The 13,503-nt window shown below is 40.8% G+C and overlaps 1 protein-coding gene across 5 annotated transcripts in view; it reads left to right on the top strand.

The window, feature by feature from the left end:
* Positions 1–13,503, top strand: part of pak5 (p21 protein (Cdc42/Rac)-activated kinase 5) — a 63,936-nt gene that overhangs the window by 13,636 nt on the left and 36,797 nt on the right. The window contains exon 1 of one of the 5 annotated variants that reach the window (XM_020091618.2): positions 9,551–9,765. The exons of 1 other annotated variant lie outside the window; for it this stretch is intronic. In XM_020091618.2, the coding sequence (XP_019947177.2) occupies positions 9,744–9,765 (22 nt within the window). In that variant the 5' untranslated portion in view covers positions 9,551–9,743. Of the gene's footprint in view, positions 1–9,550; positions 9,766–9,808; positions 10,280–11,277; positions 11,300–13,503 lie in introns of those variants that run through there. 3 more of the 5 variants (XM_020091617.2, XM_069515013.1, XM_069515014.1) reach the window with 3 other exon arrangements.

Genomic DNA, 13,503 nt, shown 5'->3' with positions numbered 1-13,503 from the left:
TATCTTTTGAGTACTAAGTTCAGATGTAAATAGACAATAGACTTTATATAAAGATGGACGACTTGACAGCTCCGCAAAAGTAAAGCCAAAGCATCTCAATTGCCCCGCTGATGACTGGCTGCTTAATAGGTCATAAACCCTATCCCCTCCATGTTAATGGAAGGTATATAGATCAAATTGAGTGAAAGAATGTGTTAAATACTTTTTGCCAAAGATGGTTTCTGTCATTTTAGGTAGTTTTTATCTCACAGTGTTTGTTGAAGTGCTACTAAGTTCAGTTTTATTTAGTTATTTGCTATAAAACCTGGTCAAACATCAGCTGAGACTGACTCCTGATTGGTCAAATGCGTGGATCGTGTTACCTCAACAACGCGGCTCTGTCACCTGATCGCTACTGTGCAGACTCCAGTTGATATCATCGATGGCAGCGTTCTTATCCTGGGTATTTCGGCTCCATTTCTGGATAGTGAGAGGAAGTGGAGACTTGTCGTCCATCTTTATATGCAGTCTGTGAAATATACTTTTCATATAGGCTTTCATTTTAAGTAACCTACTGAATTAACGTTGTGACCCTTGAATTAAAATTTGTAGTTGCAAAAAAAGAACAAAGCAAAAGGTCTATTATTATATGTATATACAGTTTATAAAGAATAAGGGAAGTCTTTATATATCTCTATATGTTTAGCGTAAGAATTCGTTTTTTTAGCCACTGGTAATAATTTTGTAAACTAAGAGTGATCTTTTGCATTTCCCGATCTCCAGATTGAAAACCTCTGCCTCAGACGCTCTGAAATCTGGTCACATCGCTGCTGGTGGGTACCGCCAGCAGGAATTTGTGGCTTTATGGGGTGTGGATATATGTGGCTTTTTCCACGGATCTTAGGCCTGAGCACTCACACACACACACACACACACACACACACACATTTGTGCACACACTCGAATATCGACACACAGTGGCCCTAATCCGGCACTGTTATCAGTGAGCATCAGTGTGTGAAGTCATGTGGACTGGTATGAGTCTGCGGCTGAGACTCAAACCCTGCACAGCTGAGATCCGCTGATGAGAGCATCTCCGCTGGACGCATGTCATCCTTTCACACCCCGTCCCACCACTGCCTAGCAGCCCACATTAGCTCAGAAGCTGTTTGGTGGAGTGGGAAGGGAGGCTATATTTAGCATTTCGTGTAGTCAAGAGGCGTTGCAGTCAGGAGACCAGTAAAAAAAAATCTTTTACAGCACTACCCTGCTGTAACTGTACTAATCCGACGTCTCTGAGAACAAAAAAAATCACATCTAGTATTCCATTTGTTTTATCTTCTCGAGTACAAAGAGACACTTTGTTTGGCGCTCTAGAGACTCAGCGAACAGATTTTGTTAATCCACAAATGTTTGTTACAGCTGCTATTGAACTTCATTTTATTGAAGTAAACAGACTTGTGTGTCTCTGTACACATCATCTATAGAGGGTCGAGGATTTGTTCCACACTGGTGTTGAACTGCGTCAGCTTAAATGCTCGACATAACACACAATAGATCAATCTGAACACACTGTCGTTGTCATGTCAGTCTCTATTGGTTTGGATCATGACTCAATTCGTGTCTTCTGCAAGCATTTACGAGAGAAATTCCTCATCTTAGCTGTCATGCAGCTTTTTTATTCATCTGTTACACTGCCACATACATACATTTCATTTTGTTCATCTATAATGCAGCTTTATATAACACGAGAGCGTGTCAACCTCCTCCAACTCATCAAAGTGCCCACATAAACTAAAACTGCATTAACATAACATTCAAAATAAAGAGCAGAAGGTGTTTTAGAGAGTGAACATCAGTTACCTGGATGAATGCGGCATGAAGAGTAATAGAGATGTGTCGTATCGAGTGATGCTGAGTCAGGTGTTTGTTTTGTTGGACTTGCTAAGTTTGGGTGGTGGTTAATTGGAGCCTTTATTGAGTAACAACTTTGGGCCTGTGCCTAAATTGACTTGTCACTTGTCAGCTCAATAGAGCTGATACTTTATAAACAGTGATTGTTTTTTTCGCTGTGTCAATGAAAACATTTGTTGTGGCTTTTTAAAAAAAAAAACTTTGTGCAGCACTGCACATTGTTACACAGTATCAGATCTACTGTATGTAATGTGGATATTACAGACTCTATAGACAGACTGTATTTCCTCAAATAGTGGTCAAGGCACTTATATCTGTTTTCCAATTCAGTTCAAATGAAACAATTGGATTCACCACAAGTGAGTGGGGGGGTTGATGATGATGATTTTGGCCGGAGGTCATGTCTGAAAACGCCTTTACAGAACTCAGTATAACTCTGATACGGTTATGTTGGACAGCAGATAGAGCCTGTGGGGAACATTGTTTCTAACAAACTGAAACCAATAAGCATTTCAGGCCATGCTTTGCAGTAAAATTCATTTCCACATGGTTCCAGGAGGCTGTTTCTTCTCTTGTGAGGGTCTGTTAGATGTAGGAGAATATGCTTAGGATACTGAGAAGTACTCACTGCCTGGCTCCAGTGGTATAAAACGTAGATAACTTGTCTGGTTAACTGTCTATTGAGCATCATTCAGGCCAGTTTTTGGCAACCACAATGCAGTAAATGATCAAAGGGTCAATTATCCCTATGGTCCTCTTCAGTGTGACATTGCTTTTCGGTAGAATCTGCTAATAATTTGTGCTCTTCCCTCATTTGTTTTTGTTCTTGAAGTTCTGACATTTTCCAGAGGGGCTTTATGTGTGAACGCAAATGTCCTAGTCAGTTGCTCCGGACATTTTCTGGACCTTTTCCTGCCAGTGAGCCCCCTTTTAAAATGTCAGAGTGAACCCATGTGAGAATGCAGTAGAAAATTCACCATGAGCGATTGGGCGGAAAACTGAAAGAATATAAATATCTCAGGATGAAAAAGAGGTGCAATGCATGTAGAAGATGCTGACAAGATTTCAACTTGAAGAGACAACAGGATTTGAGAGCATTTGGTGATGAGGGCAAATGCCGGTGTTGATGTGCTGTAAATAAAAAGCAGTGGAATTTCTACTCCTCCATGTTATACACAGACCGCACCCCTCGCCTGTATCATCCATACATTACGCTGTTGTTTTAAAAGCGTCTGACCTGGAAAATCTCCTCCTGATGTCTTCATATATATGTAAAAGGCAAAGTCCAGAAGTTGTGTCATATGTTCTTGAGTGAAACCAGGTTAATCCAGACAAAAGATTGGCCCGCCTCTATATTATGAGCTCTCAGTAGCACAGAAGCAACTTCCTGTGTCAGGCCCAGCAAGACACTGGTAATCTGGGTCAACAGGTATAAGCTCCCATTTACTGTGCACAGCTAAAGACAAGCGAGGTGGAAGAGGAGGCAGTGGAATATGAACACCATACAGGGTGAATGGGTTGTAGAGGAGGAGGAGGTAAAGAGGAAACGTTGGCAAATGATTGGTCCTTAGACTGTAGTGGTGATCTGATCAATGTTTTATAAGTATCACTACTCTGTAGGTTAGACTTATCTTTCCTTTCCCATGTGTGGGCTAATGGTGGAGCAGTAAGACACACTGGACTGCACTGTTGAGATGACGCCCTGCATTGTTCGTGTGTGTTGTGTTTTCCCAGTACAATTAATCAGAAATACAATTAACCAACATTACTTTTAATTTAGAGAGCATGAAACCATTTGAGACTGAACAGCACTGTTGCCAGATAAGATTAAGGTTTCTATGGTTGCAATTATATGGAGCAGATACAGATATATTTATAGATGTTTTCCTGTTTGAATATATTTTATCGTTTCAGCAGGAAGGTTGCAAGTGATCTAAGCTAATATGTAAACTATTTTAAAGAAATATTGAACAACAAATGTTTAATATAAAATAACTCAGATATTGCTAATGAAGCTGGTCATTGTTGGAAAATCAAGATTGACATGTTCTGATTCACTCTCTTCCCTTTATCTCATCATTCCTCCTCTGTACTCATGTTCTTTATCTTTCCTTTCCATCCAAAAGTGCACGGTCACATGACTTTTTGCTCTTTAAAACGAGGTCACCCTGGTGCCTCTCGCCGCTGCATGTGTGAGTTTAGCTTTCTGAGGATTAACATTCATAGTAGAAGTGGTCCTAAGCAGTGGTGTAAACTGGACTGTCCTCTGCCGTTCTGGTGAAAATCCCAGGCTGCATCATCTGTGAGAGCTGAAGTTTTGCTCTGTGTCCTTGGCTGAGATGTGAGGGATTGATATGCTGTCAGAACGATGTTATCCAGCTCATAAACAGCAGGCCTTGCCTCAACTTTTTACAGAGGTGCAACCCCTGATACACCTGCCACACAGATCGACCCTGTGCTGCTGTTTCATAGATCGCAGTCAGACAGTCACACTGACATGTGGCTGTTGAATGAAGAGGCGATTGCTAATCAGGTGACCAAACCCTCCCACAAGCAGCTATTTTTAGATCATAGCTAAGATCTGTTAAGTTCTGGATCTCCCTCATGCTAAAAGGATGTGCATGGGAGAGTAAGAATGACTGTCTACATCTATGGTGTCTTTCTTTCAGTAGAAACTGAAATCACAACAAACCAAGTTTAATAAACAATTCAAATATTGAACTGTGTGTTCTTCTGCCCTTGAGTAAGTTGCAAGAGCTAAAACCAAGTGTTTCAGACAGAAATCTTTGCTATGTTAAGAGTTTGCACCAAAATGTTTGTATTTGCAACTGGGCTTTTTATACATACATTTTAAAATGTGTGCATTAAGACATGTGGAGTGAATACAACATATTATCTATGATCTATGGGGGTGAAGCTTAGTGAAGGTCAGTTATAAGACAATTCTGTCATAATGAAGAAGACTCATGTTATTTTGATTTTATTCTACTTGTCTCCTGCTCTGGAAACACATTGGCCACTGTTACCACTTTAAATCAAACATATATTTTGTCTCATCCACACACTCACATCAGAAAACCTGCTGGTTCGACCACTTACACACGCCTTACCCCAGCAATTTTTTGGTTGGAGAATTCATACAGAACAATAAACTGTACACATAAACAGGGCCCACGTCTCATGCTGCCACGATGTGAAGTGGCTGCCTCCACAAATCCTTAACGTACATCTTTTACTTCTCAGCCTTAACCATTTTCCCATAACACCAGGGGGGAAGGCTTCTTGCAGAGCCATCAATAATAAACGATTAAGCTGAGAGTTTAACGTGTAGATAATGGGGTGGAAAGGAGGAGGCTTTCAAAGAACAGAGTGCTTTTAGTCTCGAAACCACAGGCAGGAAGTGCTGGGTTTTTAATGGTCAGAGGCTGAAGGTGCTGGCTTACTGTTCAAGCATCATTTCTTACACGTGGTAAAAGATTGGTTTCAAATTACAACCATTATTACTAATGGACAGTATTAATTTAATGTCGCAAAATTCATGTTTGTCAATGACTATTAGGATTGTATGTAAAGTGAATGGAAAGTGATTATTATTTTCAAATGATACATAATGGTATCATTTACATGATGCCAATCCAAGTAGGATTAATTGATTGATTTTCCTGGGTAATGGCAGCAAAACAAGCTGAGAAGATGTTGAAAGACTGCCAGACTAAGTCAGAGATTAATAAAATCTTAATTTTAGGTGGCAAAAAGCATTGCTTCAAAACTTTTCAATGACACTAGCGCAGTGTCTGTTTGGAATGTTCTGTTCTCTTGCCCTGTGTTAATGCTCTGGAGCTACTTCAGTAGTATATTTGTGTGCAGAGCTTTTTATAAACAGTCTATGGTGCAGAGTGAAGTTAGAAAACTTCTATCTGGTTTATCTGCAATGAAGCCGTTGTGCATTCCACAATCAACCAGAATTAAACAAACAAAATTCAAAAGTGCACTTCCCTGGGCCTTTAACAATGCACATGCATTATTAACGTTTGAAGCCGATAACATGAGCTGTTATTGAGATATGCGATATCCACATACAGATTTCTGGACATATAACTTCATTGTGTCATTTAGACCTGCTAAACTTAAAAGATGTCTGCAACTGATTGTGACCTAAACATATTAAACCCCCAGATATCTTGACCTTCACATCATCAAATCCAATTACCTGGTGACTGGAGGGTCTGGGTTAAATTTGCCAGACAGCTGGGGACACTGAGTTAAGTGAATTAAGAACTTAATCCCAGCAGTTCTAGTGAAATGACCAACAGATTGAGATTTGAAGTCATTCCGCCACAGTCAGTGCTTATGTTTGTGACTCCTCTTGCCCTTGCTGATGATCCTCCATGCACTCAGACAGCTTGGGATTATACTTGATATCTGTAGTTTGTAGTTGTAAATACCTTTTTAACACTGCAATGTGCAACAAAGAGCAAGAAAAGCTGAAAGAGCTAGCTTGTGCTCTGCAGTGGGAGTAAACAATATACCTGCAGTGCAGGTAATAAAAAGGGATGGTTCTGCCGTTAATACAAATTTTTAGATTAAAAAAAACTTAATAAGAGGATAAATTTGTAATGCTTCACCAGATATCATTATGATCACAGAGCATATTGGCCTATTTTCTTCTATTTATCCATGAAGTGCGTCTTAAGTGGTTGTACAATACAGAGATTCATCCACTAAGACTGTGGCTCATTCAGCATCTGACCATCAAGCAAATTGACATAGACGTGCACACTACACACACACATTCAGATGCTCATTCAGATGCTAACGTAAACAAATAGCCAGAGTTCCCTAAAGCGTTGCCAGTCGCTCTCTTTATGTCTGACTGTGTCTCATTGAGATGGTGAGTCTATGAAAAGGCTCCTCTCAGTTTTGAAAAAAGAGAAGCATTTGTCTCTACAGGCTGGATGTGGATGATGTCTGCATACAGATGTTTGCCCCGGAGCTCTGAAACGAATAACATATGGCAGAGTCTTCTCTTCACGTGCTTGATAGCAAAGTTATTCCTTCATTCTTTATCAGTAGCTTCTGTTGTGCAGATAAGGAACGAGCCTTTATCTGCTTTCCTTATTTACAGAGGCATACAGTGTCCTGCACTTCCTGCGTATTGTTTTATGTATTGTATGTAAACACGTAACAACCACACGGAAAGCTGCATTTTTTTTATTTTGAGCTCCAACTATGCAGAAGATGTGTTGCATCACTAAAGAATTCAAAAACTTTCACTAACTTCAACAGCAGCAGAGGTTGTGACACGCACACACATATACACCTACATGTTGCAAGAATACCAGTATCACTGATATCTATTGCAAATACACATCCATAAAGCACATCTTTAAGTCAAGAATGTCTTTGCAAACAGGAATTGCTAATCGCTAAATTGGCTAACCTTTAAATTAGCAGTTTACCAAAATGTAAATAAACATAGGCTAAAAGAGAAAACAAATATAAATCGTAGTTGATTTTACATGGAGGGCCCCTTTTTGTTGAAACTTGCTCTTAGTTGATGCATTCTTTGCAGTTTTGCAATGATTCCTCAGATGTCATTATCAAACCCTTATGTCAAAGAAATGTAATTGAGGCTTGATATTTTAAAACAAATATATAGAATTCAAAACTTGAATCAAACAGTTTTGGTTTTATCTCACCCTTTGCTTCATTGTGCCTTAAAATCAAAGACACACAGCTGCACACATCCACATGGTTACACATGTGTGCACACGCAGACAGTGACACACTCTTCTGTCCTCAGGACTATGGAGATCTCATTTAGATAACACTCCTGATCTGTCAGTGCCTCCCAGACTCACCCTTTCCCTGCTATATTCATCCATTGTGTTTCCACATGAGGAGACAACAACCTCAGCCGATCCTTCCCCTCGATACAGTGAGAGATCAGCGGGAGACACGAAGTGTCACACACTCTCTCACAGTCTTTTACATTGACTTGTAGTTAAACCACCAAAAATCACAGCCTGCTTTGCACTTAATACTTTGCAAGAATTATCATTTATCTCACTTGAAAGCATTTGTCGTGTGACAATGGAGACGTAGCCACCCATTAGCCATCGAGGGTGCTGTATTGATGCTTTTAAAGTGTGGGCCAAATCAGCTGCCATAATAGCTGTCTCTTTCTCTATTTAGTCTGTTCCTCCCCACCTCTGGAGCACTTACTTTACTCCTCTGCATGTGTTTGTGTTTTGCAGAGAGAGGGAGAGAGTGTGGTATGTGTATTTATATCCAGTAGTATAGGGTGTGTAGAGGGGTATGTATAGGGGTGCGTCAGCTGCACAAGTCTTTTAACCACCAAACACATTTTTTCTTCCCTTAATGTTAAAGCAGGAAGCTGATATCAAAATCTAAACTCCATTAGTTGCAGTATATCCTAAACCAGGTACCCAATAGATTAAAAGTGGACAGCTTTTTTTCATTATCTTGATCTTATAGCAAAGTCTGGATCATTAAATGCCCTATAGAGCTGTTTTGGTGTTAATTACCTATCATGAATGTCCTTTACTAGGTCTCATAAGGGAACCCTGTCTACCTTAAGAACACATATAGATACAATAGCATTTTGTATGAAATTTAATGCTGTGGGATAATGTAAGAAGAAAATATTTATATTGAATATATCAAACATTAAAGCTGACCCCCTTGTGACATGTCCCATTTGACAATACAATAGGAAAATTTGAGCCTGTTGATGACATTATGTAACTTATAACAGCCGTAAAAAAAAGGATGAAAATAATTTAGAATGAAAAAGAGGTTTTATACACGTGATGAAGATGTCAACCTTTAAAGATAATGAGATTTGAGCCATGTGAACTTCAGTCTGGTGTTAAAGCTCTGCTTTGTACACCTAACCATCTACCCCAGTCTCCTCCCTGTGTGTGTGTGTGTGTGTGTGTGTGTGTGTGTGTGTGTGTGTGTGTGTGTGTGTGTGTGTGTGTGTGTGTGTGTGTGTGTGTGTGTGTGTGTGTGCGTGTGTGTGTGATTTGGTCATTTCAAGTAAAACAATGCCAGAGCTGGATAAACTCAAACTGGGCAACCTGGTTTCTGTCCAAAAAATACTCAGACGTTCATATAAACAGTGCAGAGTTGTGTTAGCTCCTTTCAATCTACTGTTTGTCCAGAGTGTCTAAAGTTGTATTTGTAAAAACACAATGTCAGTGACAGATATGACGGACAACACTGTCAAAATTGTAAATTTTACGTGTCTCAAAAAAAAAAAATGTTTGTAATTTGGCCCACAGCCTTGCAGTGGTGCACTGTGTAATTTTCCATATCAGGGCCATACCTACCTTTTTTCACAGACTTTGTCTCTGAGAGAATTTGCTGTAGAGTGTGATCCTGACAGCTTTGTTCTCTTGTGGGTGTGTGTTTGCCCTCAGCACAGGGCCCGTCCGTGACTGCCACCGCTAAATGTCCCCTTAGCTTCGGCAAACGGCCAGGCTCTGTCACAGCCGCTGACTGGACCAGCTGTTTCTTTCTCTTTCTTCCATCTTATCTCCTCCATCACACTATCTGTCTCCCTCTGTGTGATTTGCCTTGTGAAAGAGGCAGTGATAGGGCGCCTGGTGGTGCTGCACTTGACACCAAAGTTGATATCCACACATGCAGGCATCAGTGAGAGACATTTGTGTGTGTGTGTGTGTGTGTGTGTGTGTGTGTGTGTGTGTGTGTTTGACAGAGTAAGGCAGGACACAAATCCCAGCATGTGGATTGTGGGAACACAGAAGACACTTGCGCTCTTGTTGTGTTTGTGGATCTGTTGACAGACAGGTGGGAGGAGGACGATGAAGGTCACATTGCAGAGTGGTAAGTTTGGGACGCGGCCGGTCTGTCCCTGTTAGACAAACAATGAAAGTGAAATGGGATGGGTCTGGGCTTAAGCTGTCTGGCCGTGCCTTGGCTAGGGCTGCTGGCGTCGGCACTTTTTCTGTGCCCTGTGCATCTCACATTGGGAGTTATCAGAGCATGCAGGCAGCGGGAGTCACAGCAGCAGCAGACCAGGAGTAGTAGTAGTAGTAGTAGCAGGGGCTCAGTGGGAGCTGCAGAGGGTCCTGGATCTGACCTGATTTGTCAGTTCGATGAAGTCACTGAAGTGTCGCTCCTCTTGGGAATTGCTGGTCATAATTCAGCAATCATGGTTGAAGCAGGGATTCACTGTTTCAGGTTTTGCTGAAAGAAAAATAGAAGTGCATAATGGATTTATCAGGAGTGCAATTTCACATCTAAACACATTTGAAGAGGCTCTGATTGTCCTGGACTCTCGTCATGGCTTATCCCGAACATTTTGATTGGCTGAAAGAAACCATCAGTTTGTTTCCAGGTAAGAGATGAGAGAATTAAAAAGTTAATGTTTAGGCTGAAATATAAATGTAAGAATCAGAGGTATAATTTAACACTGCAACCTCTGGATCATCACATCTTATGTGTGGTGGCGATGTTACAAAACTTCTCAGCATGTTGTAAACACTATGCGAGTGATAAAAAGCTTCTCCGGCTGAAGTTGTTTACTGCTCTACAAATACATCTACAGGGAATTGAAGGTGCGATGCAACGTCTATGTTTACAGTTTTTGAATTTAAAAAAAAAATCATCTGAAAGAGCGAGGTCTGGGGAGAATGAGTGAATTCAAATGGGACAGAGCCGAACAGCAGACTACGGAGCGGGGCAGGACAAAGAGGCGAGCGATGACAGAACAGAGACGCTAATGATGCAGGAACAAATTTTGTCTCGCTTTATGCAGCTTCTGTCATTCAAACCACGTAAAGCCACACTGAGAAAAAGAATTGTACCTTGAGTGAGATTGTTCCTTCAGGTTTTGTTCTTTCAGCTCTGAAACATTTGACCTTTTTAATTAAATTAGGAATTCCTCCTCTTCCCTGTAGCAGCGAGCGAGGAAGGGAGCATCGCCCCTCCTTCCACTTGTTTATCAGCAGGAATTTGTGTCCTTTTCATGTTGCATTTTAAATTATGCATGAAATGTATTTGCATATGTTGTGGATGAGTGAATGCTTTGCATCTCAATACCAAATTACAATCTAAAGGATACAAAATTAATGTGCTGTTTTGAAAACACGATTATGCTATGCTGAGTGCTAACATGCGCATGGGAAACAAAAATAAATGCAGTACACATACAAGGCACAAGTCGACACTAACACACGCACATGTCCATGTTTGACTGTGGCATGCATGGGGCAGATTCCAGTGAAAGTGTGTGTCTGTTGAGGTGTTGTTGTACAAAAGGGGAAATGCCTGTGGAGGCTCAGATGGTGACAGATGGTTTGGAGACAAATCAGCCTGGGAGTCAGGATCTCTGCCCTGGGACTAGTCGCCGCTTTAAGTAGGTTTGTGTGTATGCGTTGATATGCATGTGTTGGTGTGTGTCCAGTTTCATCCTATATATATATGTTTTTGCATATGCATGACTGAGCATGTCTCTCTTTGTGTGTACTAGATGTTAAAGTCATGGTTTGTGTATATGTACACATGGTTATATAATGATTCTCATAACATCATGCAAAAGTGTGACGGGAACATCAAAATATATTGCTTTCACAAACTTACAGGGCAAATATTCATGGGGCAGAACAATCTAAATTTTTATTTATTCAAGCTGCACTTCGCACTAGAGCCCTTAGAGCTGTGTTTTATGAGTGAATACATACAAAACACACACACACACACACAGTCACAGCTCACGCCAGTTTTACACACAGCGACACATGCACGCTGCAGAATAATGTAGTTTCAGAATCTCCACCATATATTAACAGGTGCAATTTCTCATCAGTGTGACATTGCTACTCTTTGGCAGAATAACCTTGCAGGCATTGAGTCTGAAACTTCACAAAGTGCTTTACAACCTGCCCATAAATTACAGCTGAAGAGGTGCTTATGTGGCAGCCAGGAGAGGTTGAGCAGTACATATATTCCTAAGGCCTCTGCATGGAGGCAATTCCCAGTGGCTGCTACCCTTAAAGTACACTTCAGTCCAAACCTGTTTTAACCGTTGGAGAGGGCAACTGCTAAAAGCTCTGCTGGAGTAATGCATGACTGCATAAACATTCATCTCCATCTGTTGTCTTACATACATTCACTAGTGTGTATGTGTGTGTGCACATGTGTTGTTGTGTGTCTTAGCAGTTGAGCTTGGCCTAGACTACTTAAGCCCCACTAGCCTTTAATAATCTCATTCCCAAGATGTACCATCTAGGTCAGGGGCTTCCATCCTCTCTGTGGCTGCTTACAGACCACAGAGACAGTGAAACAGGTTGTTCAGAGTACATTTTACTGCACAGTCAAGTCTTCTACTGTGAACTGTCAAGTTTTTGATTCTTGGATTCTGTCAGGGGAGACTGTGGCTCAGGAGATGAATCATGTTGTCCACTAAAAGGTTGGTGGTTCGAATGCCATCCTCTGCAGTCAGGATGTTAAGATGTCTTTGGGCAAGAAACTGAACCCCAAGTTGCCCCTGATGGATGTGACACAGATAAGCACTAGATATAGTATCATATATGATTTTGACATCGAATCAGTACAGACATGATTAATATATACACACATACATGTTTCCTCACCTAATATCTTAATATAAATGCTATAAAAGCCACTGTATTGTAAGTAAGTTAGCTGGACATGCGAATTTTTACAGCTAACATTACAGTAGACATACTCATTTATCAGTTTACTCTTGTATTATTGGTTTTGCCTGGTTGAGGTTTACCAACAGTGCCACCATTCTTACACCCAGATAGAAACAGTTCCTGGAGGCAGTCTCTGGCACTGAACTTCACATCTGGTTGAGAGTTGGATCCAGCATTATGGGATATGTTTATGTTTGTGTTGCTCTAAGGTACCAAGGGCTTCAGCTACTGCGTGTGTCAGCTGATGATTCAGTGCAAGGCTGCAATCAAGCCCCATTTAGTCACTGTGTGTTTCACTTTGGTGACCGCAGAAAGCCACTTTATAGCCGATGTTTACCAAATATTGAGCATCGCCTTCTGTCACTCTTGTCTCTCCCAAGAGTTGTTTTTCAGCCTTATCCTCAATGTTGTCTTTATTGACTTTATCTTGGGAAATTCATTTTCAATCTCAAATTTATCCTGCTGAAGCCATGTTATGCATGCTCTAAAAATATGAACAAAGTCAGTAGCCTTGGGTTGATTTGTGTAGATTAAGTGGACATCTGTCAAAAGTGGAGAGGGTTGCTGACATGTCTGCATAAGAGAATTGTGGGTCCCCAAAGGCCTGGGGTCCCCAAAGGCTCTTGAAACACTCCTCTGCATAAGTAGTGTGAAAGAACTGAAAGTTTGAGAGCAACAATTAACGAGATGTTTGCTCAAGTGTAGGTTTCTTGCTTGTTTTGAGTATAATGCACATGTACAATATATGTTAATGTGGGAATTACTGGTATGGACTGGCTCAGAAAACATTATCTGTCCAAAGCCATAACAGAGGCAGAAAGAGGGAAAATAAGAAAGGGGAGGAGGAAGAAGGATGACTTTGTTTTGCTCTGAGGACAATGCCTTCTAGAAAGGAGCGACA

This window comes from Paralichthys olivaceus, chromosome 19, assembly GCF_024713975.1.
Source record: "Paralichthys olivaceus isolate ysfri-2021 chromosome 19, ASM2471397v2, whole genome shotgun sequence".
Taxonomy (NCBI): Eukaryota; Metazoa; Chordata; class Actinopteri; order Pleuronectiformes; family Paralichthyidae; genus Paralichthys; species Paralichthys olivaceus.
Note: the sequence above shows the minus strand (reverse complement) of the source record. Positions and strands in the feature narration are given on the sequence as shown.